The sequence below is a fragment of the Triturus cristatus genome, chromosome 5_2 (genome assembly GCF_964204655.1).
Source record: "Triturus cristatus chromosome 5_2, aTriCri1.1, whole genome shotgun sequence".
NCBI lineage: Eukaryota > Metazoa > Chordata > Amphibia > Caudata > Salamandridae > Triturus > Triturus cristatus.
In genome coordinates this window covers 332,408,997-332,433,677 of record NC_140588.1, presented here as the reverse complement: position 1 = coordinate 332,433,677, position 24,681 = coordinate 332,408,997, and the positions used below count along the sequence as shown (strand labels likewise).

Sequence of the window (24,681 nt, the reverse complement as noted above, 5' to 3'; positions counted from 1 at the left end):
CTGTTTCCTCTACAAATGGCCATGAAGCGAATTCAATTATGGATGCCTGTCACAACTTTTTTTGATAAATGTGCATTTAAACACTCTTTACCAACCCCATCTCAGCAGGAAGTGCTAAAACCTCCTTGATTCATAATGCTGTTTTTTTTTCTCTTCCCCTTCATTTATACATACATTATGTTTTTTCCTTGATTATCCTGTAGCTGTGTTTTTAAACTTTTTGTTTTTATTCTTATATCCATGCCGGAATTTGTATAAGATGTATTGTTTCTCTTTTTGATCTGTAACATGTATCATCTATGTTCACCTCTTTATCTTTAATAAACTAATATTCTGAACTTAAAGCTACCCTGGAAAGTCATAGTGGTTCCTGGTATCCGGGTCAGGAAGGAACATATGCAGGCTAATATGTGATACTGTTTGTGAGCCCTACAAGCTTCACGGTCCGGGAAAAGTCCAGACACTTGGGTGCCGATTACGATCCGTTAAAAACCGGGTACGAACCGTCGGTCGGAGCGTTTTCTCCGTCCGACTCGTACCCGGTCATAAAACTTTACAAACATGGAATTACGATTCGCACGGACACACCATTTCCGTACGAATCGTAAAAAACACCGACCGACGAAAATATACATACGAATGTGATCCGGGAATGCTGTGACGTGACGTCGGGACGCTTTCAGGCAGCGTTTCACGACCCAGGAAGTACGATTCGAACCGACAGCAGTCCGGACGGCAATATTTTCACGGCACCCAAAAAGTGCCGGAAAAGCGAAGTACGGCGCGAAACGACCAGAGTAGGTGGCCCGGTACGTGCCGTACCCCCCCCCAGCCCCCGTATGTACGCGCCGACCCCCCCCAGCCCCCGTATGTATGCGCCGACCCCCCCCAGCCCCCGTATGAACGCGCCGACCCCCCCCAGCCCCCGTACGTTCGAGTTGTACCCCCACCCGTGTATGTATACCCCTGTACGTGTCGTACTCCCCCGTGTATGTACACCCCTGTACGTGTCATACTCCCCGTGTACGTACACCCCTGTACGTGTCGTACTCCCCCGTGTATGTACACCCCTGTACGTGTCGTACTCCCCCGTGTATGTACACCCCTGTACGTGTCGTACTCCCCGTGTACATACACCCCTGTACGTGTCGTACTCCCCCGTGTATGTACACCCCTGTACGTGTCGTACTCCCCCGTGTATGTACACCCCTGTACGTTCGAGTCGTACCCCCACCCGTGTATGTACACCCCTGTACGTGTCGTACTCCCCCGTGTATGTACACCCCTGTACGTGTCGTACTCCCCGTGTACGTACACCCCTGTACGTGTCGTACTCCCCCGTGTATGTACACCCCTGTACGTGTCGTACTCCCCCGTGTATGTACACCCCTGTACGTGTCGTACTCCCCGTGTACGTACACCCCTGTACGTGTCATACTCCCCCGTGTATGTACACCCCTGTACGTGTCATACTCCCCCGTGTATGTACACCCCTGTACGTTCGAGTCGTACCCCCACCCGTGTATGTACACCCCTGTACGTGTCGTACTCCCCGTGTACATACACCCCTGTACGTGTCGTACTCCCCCGTGTATGTACACCCCTGTACGTGTCGTACTCCCCCGTGTATGTACACCCCTGTACGTGTCGTACTCCCCGTGTACGTACACCCCTGTACGTGTCGTACTCCCCCGTGTATGTACACCCCTGTACGTGTTGTACTCCCCCGTGTATGTACACCCCTGTACGTGTCGTACTCCCCCGTGTATGTACACCCCTGTACGTGTCGTACTCCCCATGTATGTAGAACCCCTGTACGTGTCGTACTCCCCGTGTACGTACACTCCTGTACGTGTCGTACTCCCCCGTGTATGTACACCCCTGTACGTGTCGTACTCCCCCGTGTATGTACACCCCTGTACGTGTCATACTCCCCGTGTGCGTACACCCCTGTATGTGTTGTACTCCCCCGTGTACGCGCTGGGGGTACGCACCGTACATACACGGGTGGGGGTACGACTCGAACGTACAGGGGTGTACATACACGGGGGAGTACGACACGTACAGGGGTGTACGTACACGGGGAGTACGACACGTACAGGGGTGCACATACACGGGGGAGTACGACACGTACAGGGGTGTACATACACGGGTGGGGGTACGACTCGAACGTACAGGGGTGTACATACACGGGGGAGTACGACACGTACAGGGGTGTACTACACGGGTGGGGGTACGACTCGAACGTACGGGGGCTGGGGGGGTGTTCGGCGCATATGCGGGCACATGTCTCCATGTTTGCTATGGGTGTTCGGTGCGGACAGTGTTTTTTCCATACGGTTGTAACATCGGACGCACGGGATGGATCGTGATTCCTCGGTCGGACTTCACTTTTCACGTTTGTACGGTAAATCGTCCGTGGACGTGTCGGACACATTTTCCGACCCGAGGACGTGTGGGGAATTCTTCCCAATGCGATTCGTATGGTCTTTTTCCCATGCAAATCGTAATTGGCAGTTTGTACGCCACTTGTACGATTCGTACGGTAAAAAGACCGGATACGAGTCGTACGGGGAATTTTTTTACCGGATCGTGATCGGCACCTAAGTGCATGAATAATCATTTTACCCAATACTGCCTGGAATCTTTACCTGTGATCAAGTAACCTTTTAGGTCTCACAAACTAGGGATACCAGCAAGCAGGACGCTGTGCTCCCAATTACTCTGACAACCAGTCAGCTTGGTGTGCCCTGTCAAAAGCACTGGAGCAGATGACATATGGAGACTAGTGGCAATCTGCCAAGAGGAAGAGTTTGCTGTGCTGTAAGTGAGGGAATCAATTACTTGTTACTGTGGTGTTCACCAAACGGGATCGTGGTGCTACAACTGAAAGAACAAAATACAAAGTTAGCTAGCAAAAAGATGAACTTTAAGTCCCATTGCAGAACTTACGAAGACTGACAGTTTGACAGAAATAGCAGAAGATGATGATTAATTTAACCCAGATCTGTGACTGGGGGTGAGTGTCTGAAAAGTTTCAGTGCTCCGTCCATCATCTCCTCGTGTTTGATTATGAGTGAGTGCCACGGCATTGTGCATAGTGGACATCCCTACCAGAAACACTGAACTGCTTCTTGCAGAGAATATTCGTCTTCCCTATCCACCCCATACAACATGTTCTTAATGCCATGGCAAACAGTATTTCACAGGGACGGAGCCTAGCACATAAATAATGGTTTGCAAGCTTGTCTTTCGGACTCATTTTTAGCACTGGGACTAAAATTGCATCTTTCATATTGTGTTCAGGTTTCCTGTTTTAAAATATTCTTTTTTTGAGAAGCATGTTATGGCTTTTCAGAGGCATCAAGTGTACATGATTTGATTGATCTGACTCCAATCAAATGTAAACCAGTACAGTGTATGAAGCATGTGGATGCCCACACAAAAGGGTGAAGATTTGGTTATTGTCCTTTCTTCTGACATAGCTTATTCAGAGAGAAAACTTTCAGTGCTACTCTGTGTTTCGATTGCCTCTTTCTCGCTGACGCTTTTCAAGTATTCATGGCTATTTTTCAGTGGGTACCAGTTGTAGTCTATGATTCGGTTTTATAGTGCCGGATGTGATCTGTTTTCATGTTCGATTACTAAAAAATGTCTATATAATTGCTCATAAAAAGTAAAGAAGTCCAATGCATGTTATCAATTTGTATCTGCATTGTAATGGTAGAAGATCTATATTAACACCTTTTTGAAGTTGGAAGCTGTGCACAGTGTTTTTACTGCAGAATTATTGTTTTACAACTTATTCGCTTTCAAATTAAAATTGTAGCCAGTTAGTGCCTACACAGCTTGTTATTTTTTTGTAGCCATTACCTGACATACTGTAGAGATCACGCCGGACGAAGGTAAGTTCAAGTTGCTTTATTATAAAGGCTACACAGTAGACAGGACCTCACAGCCAGCTTGCCATCCCGGTCCAACCGCCCACCGGCTTTGAACAAAGCATCCCCAACAGTAAATGCTACCTAGCAACAACAGAACAACTGGAAGAGAATGGGTAGAGAGAACTAAGAGCTCTCTGCTCCCAGCACTGAGTAAGAAAAACATATAAGCACAGCATATTAATACTACACATACCTATAGTCCTCTAGTATGTGGTACATTTTAATTATCCCTTGAGTTAGGTTATGCACTTGTGATTACTGCTGGTGGTGTAATTATGCAAGTTTCTTTGCATGCAAGAGCAGATCCCTATGGTGTGGAAAGGTGGTTTGGACACACCTCTAAAATCTTCTTTCTCTAAAGGGATTTGGAGTCTTCTTCAGCCGTTACCTTGAGGAAGAGCCAGTGTTCACATTGTAAGGTTACTTTGGACTAATCTAGTGCTTAAGGGGCATGAATTCTATCCTGTCGGTGCAATGGAAGCTGTGGATACCATCCATTTGACAATTACCCATCCCTCATCTGTATCTAAGAGCCTCATCTTCACCCAGACCTCCCCAAGGCTCCCAAAGAGCTCAGATAATTGCTGTCCATTGAGATTTAAGGGGTTGATACTGCTTAATTTCTCTCACGTCCCTCATACAGAAATTGTACTACTGAAGACAATTGAAATTATTTTGAGATAGAGATCTAGAGGAACACCCATTATGAAATTCCCCCAATGTTTGTAGTAGGCTCTTGTGGCGGAAGCACTCTGAAACTGCTTTATCACTGGTTCAGAAAGCTTGTTAGCGAGCTCTACTACAGCAAATGTTGATGTCCTGAAGTAAAATCATCTTAAAATGGTGTGCCGTCCCTTGCCGATCCTACCGATGTTTGGGACTTGTATTTGTACCATAAGATTTCCCCATTCAATAAGATAAAACCATTCAGCAAATTACCATCACCTGTGCTACGTATAACTGAATTTCACCAACAAGCTGGTTTTGACTTCAGGACTTTGGTCATTTAGGCACACTGCTACATATACTAGCAGTCTTGTCAAAATAAAGAACCCCCTGCTACTAATTGTAGTTCCTAGGGCAGGGAAAATACAAGTCTGAAAAGTAACATCCCTAGGCAATACTAGGCGAAGTTAATTATATGGGCCTATTCAAAACACATTAATACTAGCATAGACTCAGTGTACAACAAAATCAAAGTAAAAACTTCATTTTATTGATGCAATTTCATGTTAAAAGGTAATTATATCAAACATATAAATCATTACACAAAAGGCAATGCAACATACTGGACGTAATGAAACAACATTTAAATGTATAGTAAACAGATGTTATAAAGTACAAATGAATATACATTTTTTAGAACGGTATTCATAACTCGATACACAAACAAACACATAACCATTTTTTACAAATAACAAAGTGGCTGAATGATAACGTTTCCTATTTTCTCTACGCGCGTTTCAGTGTGCTGAGGGCCTTCTTCAGGAAAGCCACAGTGATTCCCAAGGGTAAATGATAGAGGCCCATTAGATGTAAGGAGCCGCCGATATTACAATTAAATAGAATGATTCCTCCTCTCGGGTTTATATAGCCCAAGCTCCCAAAGTGCCGGACTTGAAGTTGATAATACTTCAAATGAACGATATTTCTACAGCTTATAGTTGTTAGATCGTTGACTCAGCAGTGCGAATTCTATCTGCCACTTGAGCCCAAGTAGCCAGAGCGTAGTAGTTCCACAAGACGTGGAATAGCTTTACTGCTCCTTAGAGCGAAACCTCTGTTTGAAAAGCCGTCAGGAAGAGATAGGTAAATGACCCGCTTAAATGGTCTGTAGGTGCCTATAGGTATTATGGTGCATTATACGAAGGTAGCCCTCTTCTTGAAGCTGGAACCTAGGCCTGATATGAAGAAGCTAAAGCCCTTGCACAAAATGTTTTGGAAGTGGCAGTGTCTTTTTGGAGTTGGTGTGTGAAATGGGAAACATCACAACTGGTCTACCTGTTCTACAAGGGTTGCAGTGGATAAAGAGGACTCAGTGTTCCTGGCTAAATATATTTTAAGTAAGGTTCCATGCTTTTTACAGATAAAAACATGAGAGAAATAGGGAAATATTTAGGCTTTTGCAACCCCATGTGATCTAGAAATTGGTTAGTAAATTTAAGGTTTTATGGTCTGTTCTGAAAGGTACTGGAGAGATCAGTGTTTTGTCTAGTCACAGTTTTGACTGATACAGTAGCATAGAAGGTTATTGTGCCTACTGCAAAGAACATCATATAACCTGCAGGCAGCAGATTTGTATTTTATGTAGATAGATAAGTGGGTTACTTTTATTGACACAGAGATACTTTTGTTAGTACAGACAACCTCAACCAATGGGTTACGTTTTCAAACCTGACGTTTTGTTCCTCCTGACAGTGTACTCTTAATGTATAATATTTCCACTGTAATGTAACACCCCAGACAAGGGCGTACTATTGGAGGGGAGACCCTTTAAATAGTAACCCCATGTCTGATGTTTTACAGTGGAAATGCAGTGTCAAATTAGGCTTTGTTGTTGCGGTATACACAGCAAAGGAGGGTGTGAGTCTTAGTAGGGCCACAGGGGTGCAGCTTGTTGCACTCTTCGTAGTTTTCACAAGAATCCCATATTTGGAAAGATTCTTAACATATAATGCCCCCCAATATGGACAATATGTGACTCCTACACCTTTTAACCTCATTGTCTTATGTAACATTTCATGTGAATGGATTTGCACACTTCTATGATTTATCGTCTCTGTATAATATGTGTGTTGTGTGATGTGTCGCAAAGTAATACTTGGAGTCAAGAGTATTTGAGTTCACTTTATTGATGACTTGAATCCAGGAACAGCGTTGAGGAGACACAACAAGAAACCTCCTCACAACCCGGTGCTCTCTCCTCTGGTAACCTCATCGCATTCCTTAGCCCGAGAAACCTCGAGTATTGGAACTCCATGAGCTCACCAGCAGGCACGAGCTCACAACACAACACTTCCCCTTCCCTACAAAAAAAAACTAAGCAGAAAAGCACGAGTTCTACAAAGGGAGTGTAAGACCCTACATTACTTTCGGAAGTAATAAGGAACAGAAACAAGTAAAAACTTAAACAGCAAGGCACTGCCAAGGAAGTACACAAACACAGTGCGTAATGAGAGTAAAAAAAATCAGCATTAAATTTGACACATGTGTGTAATATAATCATCCAAACGTTTTGGCTTAACACAAGTCCTCCCAGCTCTAGTGACCTCCCCACTCTTGGTACCACTCATCTGTTCAACGCCCACACAACTCTCCCCTCCCGCAACATTTGAGTTGGCACCTTGTGTAATATTTGGGGTAGCAGACAGAGGACGTGCAAAGGTCCCTGAACCCTTAGGTGAACAGACAGGTATGGGTGGGACACTATTGTTGGTTTCCAAGGATGGCCCATTGTGACAAGCTACAAGAGACGGCACCGGGTGACAAGTACTTCCTGAGGAGGCAACATCCTCAATCCAATCATACCTTAAGGGACAAACTTTCACCTCCAAGCCACACCCAACATCTCTGTCGTATCTAGCTGTATTCTTGCCTTTAAACAAAGCTATTCTATTGGCATGCCACACTTTACCATCACTGAGCACAGCAGAATTGCACAAAACTTTAACAACTTTAAGGGGGGCAGAAAATGTACTTTCCCCTTTGCGCATCAACCTTCCCTTCATAACCTTGACAATGTCACCAACACGTAAAGACACCCTCTTAGCCCCATGAGACTGGTCATACCTGTCTTTATACTTAGCCTGACTTACCACAAGGAAAACTCTCACTTTTTTGGTAGACCATGAGACAGTTTTAGTGTCATTCAACCACCCCATGTTGTTCTTAGTGCGTGTGGATCTCCCTCTCATCAACTCAAAAGGGGAACGCCCAGTAGATTCACAAAGTGTAACTCTGTATGCACACACAGGCCAACCCACACAAATGTAATCAACGACAGAATCTAAATTCTCATCTTGAGGCGGACCTTTGGCCCACTCATCTTGAGAAATGCTGTGCAATTCTTTACCGACAATAGTCGCCACTAGCCAATCATCAGGATTCAATTAATCAGGATTCAAGTCACTCTACGCCATTGGAAATTTTGGATTCAACACCATCAAATATTAGGGGTGATTGTAGGGAAATATCACCTGACTAGATACTGTGTTTTATTCATGTGATGTTCTTATCACTGGACTTTTTACAGTTTAAAATGTACGCACCTAGTTTTACTTAGCATGGTTTTATTCGTTTCTGTGGAGTATTCCTAACCTTGAGAAATTTCATAACAGAGCTCTTCTGGGTGATGTCTGCTTAGGGTGCATCATCTGAACTATATGGACACAAGTAGGTAACCTCCTAGGGGTGCTTGGGCAGGTGCTTCAGTTAGCAGTGAAGGGCACATGGCTGGATGAGGGGCCTCGGATATGGTGAAGATACACAGAGAATGATAGATGTGCACAGGGCTGGACAGGTGCTCTGGGGCAGGATAGAGAAGCCTAGGGCAGAATGGGCATGCCACGTGCTTTTGCAAAGTGTGCAGAGCAGGAAGACAGCCAGAGGTGAAGTGCATATGGCATTGTGGAGGAGCAAAGGACAACTGTGAGGAGCTATGGATAGAGTCTCTTTTCATATGCCTAAAAAAGGAAATGTGGCCTTGTCAAATGAAACACATGCTCATGAAAAACACTTGAAGTTTGCACTGTATAAAACTGCAGAATGATACAGTGGGATTGTGGTGGAACCGACCTCTCCCACTAATGTTCTACTGGATGTGAAAGTCAGAGGTTGCAACCTTAGATAATTATTAGTCGGGAAAACGCTGGGCATGGCGGTAATTGCTCAATATGGCTCTTCACTTTTCTACCAAAGGAACCCTTTTAAAAGTAGCTTTTAGTCCCCCATTACTTACCATTGTAGGCTTCAATGTCCCTCTTATTTTCTTCCTTTTTATTGGTGAGCGCATGTCTATGCATGCCGGCTTCACTTCGTCTCCATGTTTTAGTTTTTTTCCATGGATCATGGACCAAGTACTGATTCACTACTTGATTAGTGTTCTTCCGTGCTACTAGTGCTCGGATTGTGGTACTTTTTTTGTGGGTGTCTATTGTTTCTTTCTGTGTTCTTTTTACACACTCATATGCCATTCTGTCTCATTTTTTTTGTTTTTGTTGTCTTGGGCCTGTCGCTCAACCTTGTTGGCTGCTTTCCAGATTATTGTAAACGTCACTTTCCAGTTAGCCAGTTTACTCTGACCAGTCTTGCCCAAGCCGCATAAAACAACTACACAGTTTATTAAATTGGCAGCATTCACTTAGGGTGCATTTGTGTAAAGCTGCCCGCAGCATGGAAAACCAGTTTCTAACTAGTCCAATTGCATTTTGAAGTGTAGGAATGTCGTTAAGAGCACTTAGTTTAGTCTTTCTTTTTTTTCGTCCTACCTTGTTTGCTTTGGTGCACGAAGATGCAAGATTCATAAACATGTTTTTCACATTTGGTGTAAATAACAATAAAGCATACTTGCAAACTGTGACTACATGCCTGCCTGTCACAATACTTCACATCGAATCTACGCAATTGTATTTATTTAACAAAGGGTATGGTTGTCACACAGCGGGCGATTTGTATAGGGTCACAGGAAAGTCCATAAGGTTGTCCCTGTCCTCCCCAGAAACTTGTGTCTCCTATGTCCCTGTGTCATGGTACCGTGTTCTACAAAGCGCCCTAACACTTGATGGCTTTAACCGTTGCCAATCATTTACACTGTAAATAACATATTCTAACATCAAATCTTCATATATTGTTACTCAATTTTAACAATCTTATTGAGCACTTTGTGGGCCCCTAGCATACTTTGCAAGATGGTGGCTACATCGGTTATACATGACAGGAATGAGTATATGTGTTTGTCCTCTTCCAGTGCACCATGGCAGGTATACACCATACAAAAACGAATGCACAACTGCTGTGTCTTGGCTGTTCCATGTCGGTAGGTGTCGATTGATTAGCATCACAACTGACAAATTCGCTGGCAATCTCAGCAGAGTAAGGTGCATTTAGTCTGAGCTTACTTTCCTTTCACCGACTAAACTGGTTCTGTCTCTCTCTTTGACCTAATTGCCGTTGGGCTGTTTAGTCAGCAGTTCTTTCGCAAATAAAAGTTTCTATTTACTCCTGGCATTGCTAAATTTCAGGTGTGCGCTGAACAGCAAAGCTGCTGTGTCGCACTAATATAGGAAAGAGAAAAAGCGAAATCTCTCTTGTGTTCTAAAATTTTTTTTTTTTTTTTTTAAGGCGCAATGGAAAGTTCGAGAACTCCACAGGGAGACGAAAATGCTCCGAGGCAACAAGATAAAGTTATCGACGAGGAGGAATGGAAAAAGACATGGGAGCAAAAAAAGACCGGTTTTCACCAGGATAAAGTATATAGGTAAGTTCCTCTTAAATTTCGTAAAGAATTTAGACATGGTGCCAAGGCTTGTTTATCGGCAGTTTTACTCTGTAGGTTTGTACTGTTCTCCTGAATATCTAGGCCTTTTTCGTAGCTGTTTAATGGCTTAGTAGTGGCTCATTAATTTAGCCTGTAGGTAGTTACGTTCAATTGTACAATCACACCTGTCAGAGAATTTATTCAGTATGTGCCCGACTCCGAAGGGAATTATGTGGAAGTGAGAAAGCTGTGTTTACTTTATTTACGCAGTCCAACCTTCACAGCATAATTGCTTCCAAGTTATTTGTTACTTTTCTCTCCAGGAGAAAATCTTTTTTGCTGAGTGGAGAATACACTTCCTTGCAGTCGTTTGAAAAATAGGAACGGTACCCTGTTTTACATGCCACTGTTGAGCCCCGTGCTCACACCTATATACTTTCCCAATATTCTGTGATCAGAAGAAGGTAGAGTTTTTCAGGTTCAAATAGCATTGACTTGCATGACGACTACATCACAGTAGCTTGACATCATAAGATCGTCTGTATGATGATATAAAAGAAAATCTCATCATCTGTGTGTTTTTAATGTGATATTTTTTTGAAAATTACAAAACGCACGCTGTATTGTACTGTCTTTGAGACTGTCCTAGCTAACATTCTCTACTTGACTTGTATTGTAACCACACTCTTTATTGAACAGTATTTCCTTGATTTGTGATTGCACTCTTTATTGTGCAGCCTCTTAGTCTTTCTTAGAGAAAAGTATGTTCATAGCATGTGTAGTCAATGATACAAATTCTCCGAATACTCCAACCATTTAGTGTGTGGCGTGGGCATTTGCAAGTTGTTTTTAGATCTCACCTACATGACAGTGCAAGCTCTCCGGTTGCAAAAGTCCCATTGTGAACGTATAGCGAGTGGGCTTACATCGCGGTTCATTGTTTACAATTGGTTGGCTTTATTGTTACTCTCATTTGCTTATGTAACTCTGGCGTAACAAAAATTGAGGGGGCTTCCCCGCACGGTTCGAAGAGGGACCCCCTCCAGGCTCAATCAGGAGCTCTCTGGCCAGAGTACAGTGCCGAGGGGGCCCCTGGAGCTTGGGGCCCCCCGCACCGCGGGGGCTGCGGGGGCCTGTGTTACGCCCTTAAACTCTCATGGCTTGCCTTCAACGTCTTGTGTTTGTCCCTTCCTCTTTGCTAAACTTTTGAATGGCTGACTTGTACCTTTTCACTGCCCCTTTATTGGGAACTTCTTTTTTCTTTTTGATAAAGCACTCCATGAGTGTGTGTGTTTTCCCACTCCATCGCTTGCCTCTTCCCCTCCAAATAACAGCTCCAACTACTCTTCCCCCACCCAGCGCTCTGAGCTTCTCTCTCTGTGCTTTCCCCCCAAACTGCCCTCAACTCTGATTAGTTCTAGCCATTGTGAACCTCGCCCCTCGTCCCCTGTGTTGCTCTCTCACAGTCTCACTCATGTGCTATTTTCTTCCCCCGCCCACCCCACCTCCATTGCTGCACCCCTAGGGGTCCTTTAATGCGATTATGCGAAAAAAATGTATTTACCGATCCAAGAAACATCTTCCCTCATGGATTGCAAATATGAGAAAAGGGTGCCCTCGTCATTTTATAAGCACGCACGTGCTTGACCAGCAACATTGGTTGCGTCATTGCACATTTTTTTTTTTTTTTACTTGCTGAGTTAATGAGACGGTCAGTGTGAGGATCAGGTACTGGGGTGTCTGCTGCAGGGTGCCGATATGATAAACTGTGTGTAGTAGTCAGTGTCAAAATCAGAATCAGGCAATGTCTGTTGGCCTCTCCAAGCTCTTTACATGGATTTATTGCTGCCCCGTGCCCTGGATTGTGTCATGCAGCGAAAGTCAGCCCAGAGTCGGACATTACCTCTTCTGCTCTGGAGATGGAAGCACTTCCTGTTAAACACAAACATGTTTATTTTTACTATGTTTTTATCAGAAGCAGCTTCTTGCACGTGTTTTGTTTGCATTATGTCGCATCAGTCTGTTGTCCACCCGTTCCCTTTCGCTCCTGATGAAATCCAGCCCTCACCCAGAAAATGTAGATTGTTCTGCAGCAAGATCTGTTTCTAGCTCAGGTGCATCAAACTTATACTGCCATTTCTTGCCACATAATTTAGATGACCTGTGTTACAAAATGTGATAGTCTTTTCCTGCATAATCCTAATGGTTGTGAAAATGGTAAAGCACTGATAAGTGGTTTGGGGGCTGTCGTTATGATAATGAAACACATACTTCACACAGACCAGTTAAATATTTCCCATATTTCTGAGTCGCTGTGAAGTATGGGCTTTTGTACTTCAGCATTTTGTGCAACAGAATCTTGTATCTATCTATCTATCTATCTATCTATCTATCTATCTATCTATCTATCTATCTATCTATCTATCTATCTATCTATCTATCTATCTATCTATCTATCTATCTATCTATCTATCTATCTAATATATATATATAAAATATATATATATGAAATATATATATATATATATATTATAAAACAGATGACTTCATAAATGATCTCCCTAGTTACATTAAATATCAGCTTGCCATTCACATTGTGAAAAGTACGATTATGGATAAAATATGAATTATTTGTGTATGTATTATAATTTAAATATGTGGTGTGAAGTCCTTATGATGGAGCAAGGGCTCGTATAAAAGAGACTTTCTCGGATGCAATCCTCTCATATAACTCATAACACTGTATTAATAAAGTATTGTGTAAATTAACACGCACCTCATTACATTTTTAGCAAGATGAAGCTTGCATATGTGTTTTACTAACAAGTAACCAGAGTGAGACTTAAAATGGCTGCTAACGAGGGAAACTGTACTGCGCATGCGTCAACTGTATTTACGCAGTATGACGGTCTTTGCCTTGGAGGGAATTTTCTGCAGATGCGCATAAGCATCTAATATAGCTGCTTGAAAGCTCACATGCTAAGCATCTGCCTTGCTGAAACTAAAACATGCTATGTACTAAATGCTAATGCTGGGAGAGCTATTATAAATAAATGGATCTGGAAAGGTAGAAAGACTGTGTCCAATGAGAGAAGTTCCAGGGAGAGGGTATGTACATGTTCCATGGACTCGACAAGATATTTTGTCATTTACTAATGATTTCCCAAAATTAAGAGAAAAATCCGTAGAATGGTACCGGCAGGTTGAAAGGTTTGTGAAGGTTTCAAAGGTTTTGTTGAAGGATTTGGACGGTTTATTTGACATAGTGGTGCCCGTTGATTTATGGACAGAATGTAAGATCACAGTTGATTGGCCTTGTGAAGAATATCCGAGAGATGAGAAAACAGGAGCCCCTTCAGAGGCGGTAATGAAGAAATATCACAAGGTGATCACTTTCTTGAAAGGGAAAATCCCACCAAAAGAAACAGATTGGGTAAAAATAGATAGAACAACACAAGAAATAAAGGAGACTGTACATGCCTATTATGAGCGTCTGTTACAGGTGTTCAAGCAGCAGATTTGAGAATATTGGAGACAAGGGCATGGGACATTTTGTATATCGTTTTGTGTCTGGTTTAAGACCAGAAATCTCCCAGATGATTCAGCAGCACATGTTGTGCTGGCAGGCAAAATCTATTGATGACATTTTAAAGTATGCCAAGTATTGCGGAGATTACATTGATAATAGATGTAAAAAGCTGGAAGAAAAGGTGACGTGGGCACAAGTAAAAGTGGCAGAACATCAAGAACAAAAATTAAATAGTCAGAATGATGATCAAGTGAAAGGACAGGGTCAGAATGATAACAATGGGGGAAAATCTAGGGGGACAGATGAGTAGAGAGGAAGCAAAGAAGACATTTCCTTGTCACGGGTGCAGAAAATTGGGGCATTGGAAGAACGAGTGTAAAAATATTCAGAATAATAATGTCCCAAATCAAAATTTAAATCCACAGATGAAGAATGAGGTGATACTGAGTCAACCGCAGCAGGTTGTAAATCCAGTAAATCAGTTGCCACCTGCCCCTATGCCAAATTTTGTGAGCTCAGCAAAGTACAGTGCGGACACCGGATTTCCAGGATAAAGTGGTAAGAAAACGTTTGTAACTTCCCAGTTTCTTTTGCAGGATAGTCACATTTTTGGAGAAGATCAATGACAGTGCCTGAGAGGGGGGGAAGAGGAGTGCGTACTTGGCGCATCCTTACCGGTAGATCAGCAAGGTCCATATATTGATGGGAAGGTAGAAGGAAAAGATATTACTTTCTTGTTCGACACTGGTGCTACCCGTTCTACTGTGAGAACAGAAGACATCCGAAACGTACCCCTCTCGGGAGAAGCCAACCAAGTAGTAGGCATTACAAATAAACAGATTAGAACCCCAATCACAGAACCAGTGGCGGTGCCCATTGGTTATCTCAGAGAGATGCACAAATTTGTAGTGTGCGATTCTAGTTCAGTAAATTTGCTAGGAAGAGACTTATTGTGCAAAATGAATTTCACAATTTTTTGCGCACCAGATGGTGTTGCAATTCAGATCCCTGATGAAGACGGGGTCTATAAAATAATGCTGGCAAAACAAGGTACAGAAGTGGACGAGATGTATGAATTGATGACAAAGGATGATTTACGAGATGAACTGAAAACAGCGGTGAATCCTGAAGAGTGGAATTTCACTGGAAGGGAAGTAGGGTTAATGACAAATGTAGACCCAGTGAAGGTGAATATAAAGGAAGGTGCAGTTTACCCAAATACTAGGCAATACAAAATAAGCCCTGAAGTTAAAGCAGGTGTTGCCGTAGAAATTGATCGAATGGTTAAACAAGGTATTTTATAAAAGAAATAATGAGCAGTCCTTGTAATTCACCTATAATTGGTATTAAGAAACCTAGCGAAAAATACAGAATAGTTCAAGATTTAGAAAAATAAATAAAATTGTTGTGCCTTGTTGTCCCGTAGTGCCAAATCCAGCAGTAATCCTGTCTCAAATACCATGGAATGCAGGATGGTTTACTGTAATTAATTTATGTCAGGTGTTCTTTTCTATTCCTTTACACCCAGACAGCCAATACCTTTTTTCATTTAAATTTGAGGACAGTATTTTAGTCTGGAATCGAGTTCCTCAAGTGAAAACAGAAAGTCCATCAATATTCAATCAAATTTTGAAGAAGTGTTTAGAGACACTAGTGATGCCCAGAAATTCAGTTCTAGTGCAGTATATCGATGACTTGTTAATAGCTTCAAAGTCGCAAGATGATTGTATTATTGATTCAATTGCCTTATTAAATCATTTGGCGGATGGGCGACACAAAGTATCTCCTGAAAAATTACAGTTTTGTCAAACTGGAGTCAAAGATTTACGACACCAAATAGAAAGAGGAGTGAAAAAAGTGACCCCTGAAAGACTAAAAATAATAAAGCAAATGCAGTTACCACAAACTCAGAGAGAAATAAGGATGTTTCTTGGCGTAGTGGGATATTGTAGACAGTGGATTGTAGGTTTCTCTTTGTTAGCCAAACCCCTAATACAAAGGACCCAGTAGTTTGGGATGATAAAAGCATGGAAGCTTTTGTGAAATTACGAAATTGTTTGTGTGAAGCTCCAGCTCTAGGTGTGCCAGATTATACAAAATAATTTGCACTCTTTTGTTGTGAAAGAGAAAATTGTGCCCTTTCAGTGTTAACCCAACGACATGGTTTGATGAGACGTCCAGTAGCATATTTTTCTGCTACCTTGGACCCTGTAGCGTCAGCATTACCTGGTTGTTTAAAAGCAGTAGCTGCTACTTGCACGAGTCTAGAACAAAGTGAGTCCATTGTGATGGGACATCCAGTAAAAGTGTATGTTCCACATTCCGTTGAGATTCTTCTAACAAGAACTCGAACGCGGTACCTTACTCCTAGTCGAGTGACTATGTACGAAAGAATCATTTCAGGAGCAGAAAACGTGACCGTGGTCAGGTGTACTATACTTAACCCAGCTATCTTATTACCAGATGTACGCGGGTAAGAAGTGAGAGATGAAGTCGAGCATGGCTGTTTGGACGTTACTGAATTATGCACCAATCCCCGTCCAAACATACAAGAAGAGCCCCTGAAAGAAACTGAGCATGAGCTATTTGTAGACGGCTCCTGCATGAGACATGAGGAAGGAGGATTAAGTGCTGCTTATGCTGTATGCACATTGGCTGGAATAGTCGAAGCATCCTATTTACCAGGAGTCAAGTCTGCACAAGTAGCCAAATTGATAGCTTTAATTAAAGCATGTAAAATCTGAAAAATTGGAAAGTAACCATTTACACTGATAGCCAGTATGGCTTATGGTTACGGGGTTGTGCATGACTTTGGCCAGCTCTGGATGCAGAGGGATTTCATGACTTCTTCAGGATCCCCTAATAAAAATGGAAAATTTGTGAAGGAACTATTAGAAGCAAAACCATTGCCGAAAGAAGTGGCTGTGGTCAAGTGTCCTGCTCATCAGTCAGGAGATGACTATGTGGTAGCTGGTAATCGATATGCTGACCAAGTTGCCCAGTACTGTGCCAGGAATAAAATGGCACTAAACAGGAAAATTGAAACAAGTGGAATCAAATGGCAACTTATTATTATTTTTTTTTTTTTTAAAGATTTGTTGAATGTGTAGATTTATTTCACAAGAGCCATATGTATTTTCTATGGCATTGGGTTCCTATCTAATGCCAAAATGCAGGCTTGTGCCACAAAAGTTTTTTGTTTTTTTTTGTGATTATATATATATTTTTTTCTTATTAATTTATTTTTGGAATGGGATGACAAAGGACAAAAAGAAAAGAAACAGAACTCGTATACAGCCACTCGCCTACATCCCATAGGGCCGGCTCCTTTGTATCAAACAAACAGTGCATGTCTAGCGTTTCCCACATCCCGGAGGCCGGGTATCGCCGTCATATATGTGTTATCTTCCCACATCTCTTTCCTAGAATGCCCCCAACCGTATCAATTCTCATAACCTGTGCCCTATGGCGAGCCCCAATTCGTCTCATTTATCACTCATCAAGCCCGCTCCCCCCCCTTCCTCCCGTAGCCGTGAACTTAACCTGTCAGCTGCGCTCTGTGGCTCCCCCTCTCACCCAGTGCCCGTGCGGGCATACTCTTGGCGTAGTTCTGTTTCCCTAGTTCCCTGAACTGGTGCACTCACATGTCAGTGGCGGCGTGCTATCCTGCGCGACCTGCAGCTCGCAGTCCACAACTCCGTGTGCACCTACATCCCCGCACTCCACTAACCAAAACTCCTCCACCTGTCGCGCATCGACTTTAGCCTGCCTCCTGCGCCGGCTGGGGTATCTCCCCCTCCCCCGCCCCAAGACCCGAACCAGCTCCCCCATTCTTGAGATAATCTGAATACAGTCCCCAAAAGTTCTTTGGCCTGCTCCTCGGAGGCAGCAACTCACTAAATGTCTCCGATTGCGTACAGCAGTACAGCACATCCCTCTTCCAGTGTGCTATCGTGGGAAGAGGGCCCGGCATCCAACATAAAGCTACTCTGCGCTTGGCTATTAACATGCCCATATCTACCAGCCAACGTGCCGCCATCGGGAGCCCTCTCGTGTGTCCTAGCAAGGTGATCGCAGGGTCCATCATTAATTCCAAATCAGCTATCTCACCAATCTGACGGAATACCGCTTCCCAAAATTTAGCAACTCCGGGACAGTACCATGCCAAGTGTATAAAATCAGCATCGGGGTGCGCACACCTTTCGCATTCCGATCCCTCGCGCAAACCATATCTATGCAGCCTGTCTGGCGTATAATAGACTCTGTTAATAAATTTGAAATGTATCAATCTATGCTTGCCATGCAACGATATGCGTCGCGTACCCGCACAGCAATATGCCCACATGGCGTCGTCTATCGCTTTGTCTAAATCCCTTTGCCAGGCCAATCGGGCCTTGGTGTATTTCTGGGATCTCTGGGACATGGCAATGGAATATAATTTGGACGTCATCTGATGTGGGTTCTTGTGTTTGATTAAATATGTCAGCTCCAGGACATCCGGAGGCTCGGCCATGTCCTCTCCCAGAAGTTGTCGCAATGCGCCCCTGACCCTGTGAAATTGAAACCTCTGCAGCTGTGTAGTAGTCTCCACTGTCGACACCGCGTCATCCCCCGTTTTGGCGACTCCGTCCTGAAACAGGTCGCCCATCTGGTTTATGCCCATTCCCTTAAGGGACTGTACCACTGCACGTTCCCTACATGGTGCTAGCCAGACCGCCCATTCCAGTAACATGGCTGGAGAATACAAGAGCGCCCCTGCTGTCTGCTGTAGTATCCAGCTCCATGCGTGCCTTGTAGTGTTCAGTGAATCTAGGACGCCCGTCCTACGGCGTGCAGGCTCGCTCATAATCGCTGGCAGTGGGAGAGGCGCTGCGAAGAGCCTCTCCAGTTTTAAATAAAGGGATCGTGTCGTCTCCATGAACCCAGTTATGTGCTTGTGCTGCCTGCGCTATTCTATAGTACAATTCCATGTCGGGTGCCCCTAGGCCTCCCATATTATAGGGTAGCGTCAGGATCTTCCAGCTCACGCGGGCCTGCTTCCCAACCCACGCCAGCCACAGTAGCGATCTGGTCAGCTGGGCAAAAAATGTGCTAGGCAGCACCATGGGGATATTGGTAAACAGGAATAGGAAGCGGGAGAGAACCACCATTTTAGCTATGGAGATTCGGCCCATGAGCGACAGGGGAAGTCCGATCCACGTCTCCACGTCGTCCTCCAATTTGGCTATAGCTCTCCCGTAGTTCTCTGTAAAGACTTCGGAATCCCTATGAAGTTGTATTCCAAGGTATCTAAACGCCTCATCCGACCATTGCAGCGGAACTCCATTTCGAACGGTGCGGTGGACGGCGTCAGCAGAAATGCAATGGATTTGCTCCAATTAACCTTGAGCCCCGACAGCGCTCCAAACTGCACTACCTCCCGCAGCACTGGCGCCAAGTTACTCTCCGGTTCCTTAACGTACAACAACGTGTCGTCTGCATAAGTGGAAACCACAATGCGATATGAGGGGAAGCTCACGCCTCTGAGGTGATGGTATTCATGGAGGGCCCGCGCCAACGATTCTGCTACCAGTGCATACAATATTGGGGACAGAGGGCAACCCTGACGCGTCCCCCTAGAGATTGGTATAGCGTCCGTGACCAAGTCACCTAGTCTAATCCTCGCCGTTGGGCCTCTGTATAGCACACCTATCATTTGTAGGAAAACAGGGCCCAGTCCAAATTTTGTCAGGACCAGCCTCATGTAGGGCCATTCTACCGAGTCGAAGGCCTTCTCCATGTCCAGGAAAACTGCCAGCGCCCTCGAGTCTCGCTTTACATGCTGCAGGACTCCAAACACCATCCTGAGGTTATACGTGAGATTCCTGCCCGTCACAAATCCCGCCTGCTCCGGTGCTATCAAGTCCGGTGTGAGCAGCGCAAGGCGCGTGGCTAGCACCTTCGCCAAGAGTTTATTATCAACGTTCAGCAGCGACAATGGCCTATACGAGCTACATTCCGCCGGGTCCTTACCAGGTTTAGGGATAGCTACTAGGATCGCCTCCCGCATTGAATGGGGCATACTCCCGGACACACATATATCGTCAAACAGCGTAGAGATGTGCGGGAGCAACAGGTCTATAAAGGACCTATAGAAGGCCACCGTGAGTCTGTCCGCTCCAGGGGCGCTATTTGATTTCATTCCTGCTAATGCCTCTAGGATTTCATCCCTCTCTATGGGGAGGGCCAAAAATTCCCTGTGTTCATTAGGGAGGAAGGGCAGCTGAATGTGGTCAAAATAGTCTTGTATGCTGTCCTCCAAGTTATGCTGTTGGGAGGCATACAGATTGGCATAGTAGGATTGAAAGCGTGCGGCTATGTCAGCCTCCTCAGTCAGAGTTTCCCCAGTATCCGACTTAACCCTCGTTATCGCTGCTCTGCACCTTCGGGATTTTAGCACATTGGCCAGGACTGAGCTAGGCCGTTCACCTTCACCATACTGTCAGGCTGTAGCATACTTCCCCAGATGTTGCACTTCTGCATCTGCTTCCCTGTGGTATTCTGCCAGCAGCTCCTTAAGCTCATCCGTGATATTGTCCGTCACGCCCGACTGCTGCTTCAATTCTGTTTCCCCCATCTTGCGCTCCAATGTGGCCAACCGCTTCCGAATAGATCGCAATACCCCTGAGTGCTTCGCGATCGCCACCCCTCTAATATAAACTTTAAAGGCTTCCCACACCGTTTGGAAGCTGTCTACTGAGCCCAGATTGGTGTCAAAGAACGTTGTTATGGCCTCCGCCATTTCTTCCTTAAACAGGGGGTCCAGTTGTGAGTAAGGGGGGAACCTCCATAAGAATGGGGGAATAGTTTTTCTGGGGGCGGCCAGTATAATCACCACTGGGGAGTGATCCGAAAGAGTGCGCGGGAGCACCTGGCACGCACGGAGCTGTGGCACCAGCGATGACGATGCCAGCCAATATTCTATGCGGGTGTGCAGGTCATGATAGGCGGAGTAATGTGTAACGCCCCCCTCTGTAGGATGGAGCGCTCTCCAAATGTCAGTAAGGGCCATGCCTGCCATCTCTCTTTGTATAATCTTAGCTGCCGCCGTTTGCGACCTAACCGGACCGCCCGACCTATCCAGACCCGGAATCATGACCGTGTTGAGGTCCCCTCCCCACAGCATGCTTGGAATCCCCAGGCTCCTAACTCTGGTTGCTAAGTCTTCATAGAACTCAGGGTTGTCATAGTTAGGTCCGTACACGTTCACCAATAATAAATCCAGCCCTCTACACTGGAACCGGGAGAGAACGAATCTGCCACCACCATCAGCATAGAGCAACTGCGCCGCGCCGCCCAACCTTGGATTAAACCATGTGAGCACACCTCTGGCGTGCGTTGTGAAGCCTGCCGCATGTGAGTTACCCACCGGACTCCGACTGGGGAGGTGCGTTTCCTGTAAGAAGGCTATGTCAATATTGTGTCTGTTGATATAGTGCAATACCTTGCGCAGCTTGCGGTGGTCATTCAGACCCCTAACATTCCAGGTCACCGCCCGGATGGAAGCGTGCAGCTCACTGTTTTTTCCCATTGTGCGCCATGCTATTTCCTTGCGGGAACATCGTGCTCTATCTCTATCTGCCGCACTTGCCTGTCTCGGAGAGAAAACCATATCAAAGCACACCGACAGTTCCACCCCTCTAACACCAAAAGAAAAAAAAAGACCCGAACCCCGCCCCCCGCCCCCCTCCCACAGCAGACCCCCCCAACTCGGCCTTGCCGCGTTCCATCTAGGAACTACTCACCACCCCCATCCCCTATCCCCTAAGAACTAGTCCCGAACAAAAATTACCAAAGTGAAATGCACTCGCGGGCAGAGGTCGCTCAGTCCGTAATATGTGGCAACGTCTCTCTGTATGTAGGAGCTCAACCTGCCAGCTCAGCAACCCCATCATGACCCCACCGCCCTGTCCCTCTTCACTCGTCCCAATTGCCAAGTGTCTCAGGTATTTCACATCTGTGCGCCCCCTGGACGTGGTGCCATGCCTACCAGCTATGACGTAAAGTAACCTCTGTCTGCTGGGGCCCATCACATGTCGCCCCCCCCCCAACCACCCGAAACACCATAACTATTTCAGCAGCAGCGCCCGTCGTAATACTCAATCACTCAACCACTTGCCTCAACTACCCAGGGAGTCCCGCGCCCTACAAGGGTCCTTTGTCCCCTCTTCACAGTTCCTCCCAATATCCGGGCCCATAGTGATTAAAAACAATGCTTGCCAGTGCGACTTCTCAGTCTTGCAGTTCCATCGTGTTCTCCGTTTCCCCACTCCGGGAGTTCTTCTGCGGACTGCCCCGCCGTTCCCTATGCCAGTCCTTCAGTGCCTTAGTCAGCGCCCTGGGGTCCACAAAGATGTGCGATGTCCCCTGCCTGTTGACACGGAGCTTGGCCGGGTACAGCATGGCATAGTCAAGACCCAGTTCGCGTAGCTGTTTTTTCGCTGGGTCAAACTGCCGTCTCGCCTCCTGCACCTTGGCCGTGAAGTCCGGGTAGAGAGATATAGTCGACCCCTCGTATACCAATGGTTTTTTCTCTCGCGCGGTGCGAAGGGCCGCGTCCCTATCTCGGTAGTTCAATAGTTTCGCAATTATCGGACGTGGCGGTGCGCCCGGTGGGGGCCTTGGACCCAGCGACCTGTGCGCTCTCTCCACGACGAACATCCCGGAGAACACCTCCCGGCCCAGCAGCTCCACTAACATCGTCTCAATAAAGAACTCCATGCGACCCGTTGAAGTCGTCTCAGGCAGGCCCGTGATGCGCAAGTTACAGCGCCGGGTACGCGCCTCAAGGTCCTCTGTCTTGTCTTGCAACACCTGTATTAGCCGACCGAGCTGCTTTTGGCCAGCGTCTAGTGTGGACTGGGACTCCTCAACCTCCACTATGCGGCGCTCCGACTGGTCCAGTCTCACCGCGTGCTTGTCAAGGCGCTCCCCCATCCGATCCATTCTGTAGGACAGTGCGTCGATTTTTGCCCCTAGGGAAGTGATTCCAGACTGCAAACCTTTCTCCATCGATATCAGCAATCCCCGTAGATCCTGCTCCTCCGGGGGAGGCGCCGAAGCCCCGCCGGCCTCATCCGCCCCTATGGTCTGGGTTTTAGAGCGTTTTGGGTCGAAGGACAGCTTGGGCTGGGATTTATCTGACTTGCCCATCGTGGCTGCCGAGGCGCTACTGCTCTCTGCTGTTCCGTTCCGTTCCTGTGCGCAGATATCCGCGCTTTCAGGCCTCGCTATAAGACATTCGTGGCACCCCTCCTGGCTTGTGGCGGATCTGCAGCTAGGTCAGCTCGCCGTCCGTTGCGATCCGCAGGTCCAAGCCTACCCAAGCCGCGTAGCTCCTGTATTACTTGTCCGCTCCCTGGTGTCTGGGCATTACCCTAGCACCCTGTGTCCGCTCTTATTTCACCGCAGGGTGGTCATGTCCGCCCTCACGGGGCTGCGATACCTCTAGGCAGGTCCGGAGGGGTGACCCGGTGCACGGTCCACTTTCGTTTTGGCCGCCGCAAGCCAAGTGACGCACGCCCGCCTGGACTGGGCGCAGCAACCGGGGATCACCGGCCTAGCACACCGCTCTCCCTCCGTCTCCACAACTTCGCCGAGAGGACTGCCTCAGGGATCGGGGTCACAGCAGTCGGTAGCGTTCCCGCTACCACTCAGAATTACGCCGTCCGATAGCTTGAATCGGCGGTGTAGGGCAGGATAATGTCGGATATTGGTGCCGTTAGCAGGAGCTCAAGGCTCAAGCGGCCATACGCGATGCGAGCCAAGCTCCGCCCCCATCAAATGCCAACTTATGCTACTCTCAGGAATAGAAACATGGCAACTATGGCTATGACTATGGCAATGACCTGTTTACTGCACTTAATCAAGATCTGCTTTCTAAACTTCAAATCCTTCAAAATACTGCCGCTAGACTTATTCTTAATCTTCCCCCACCCCCGAACCTTCCGACTCTTAAAACCTTGCATTGACTTCCGGTTCGCCAAAGAGGACACTATAAAATCTCACGTCTCACTCACAGGATAATGTATGGTATCGGTCCATGTTATCTGGCAAAAAAATTGCAATGGTACGTACCGGGACGTTTCTTAAGGTCCGGCACAAAGTTTTACCTTGCTCAGCCGTGTATTCGAACTGTCCGCAATGGTGGCCGATCATTTTCTTACCTAGCTCCTATGCTTTGGAACAAATTGCCATCAGAACTTCTATCCATAACAGATCACTCAGGTTTCTGTAAGAGGCTGAAAACCTGGCTCTTTTCTCAATAAGTTTTTGTTTCGAGTATCTAGGTTACTGTCTGTTTCTCTGTCTTTGCTGCTAGCGCCTTGAGACCTTTTGGTGATTTGTGCGCTTTATAAAAATATTTGACATTGACATTGAGTAAGACAACTGCAGGATGAAGTGGAAGTGAGTGAAAAGGAGGAGTGGATACAAGTAGGATGCCAGAGGAGAACAGAGGGTGGTGTATGGATTTATCTAGATGGTAGGCCAGTAATGCCAGACTGTTTGCTTTTACAAATGGCCAGAATGTATCATGAAGACACTCATGTAAGCAGTGATACCATGATCAGGCTCTTTAGACAAGATTGGTATAATCTGAAGTTTAGGGTTGTCGCAGAGAGCCTTTGCCAGCGATGTTTAACCTGACAACAAATAAATCCAGGCAGGAAAACAGTGGTCAGTTGGGGAAGAAT

At 45.8% G+C, this 24,681-nt stretch overlaps 1 protein-coding gene across 1 annotated transcript in view; it reads left to right on the top strand.

Moving 5' to 3' along the window:
- Positions 1-10,153: 10,153 nt before the first annotated feature.
- The window catches only part of LOC146822940 (putative thiopurine S-methyltransferase), a 251,273-nt gene continuing 236,745 nt past the window's right edge, over positions 10,154-24,681 (top strand). The window contains exon 1 of the mRNA XM_085607092.1: positions 10,154-10,419. Coding sequence (XP_085463218.1) covers positions 10,289-10,419 — 131 coding nt within the window. The 5' untranslated portion in view covers positions 10,154-10,288. The remainder of the gene's footprint in view (positions 10,420-24,681) is intronic.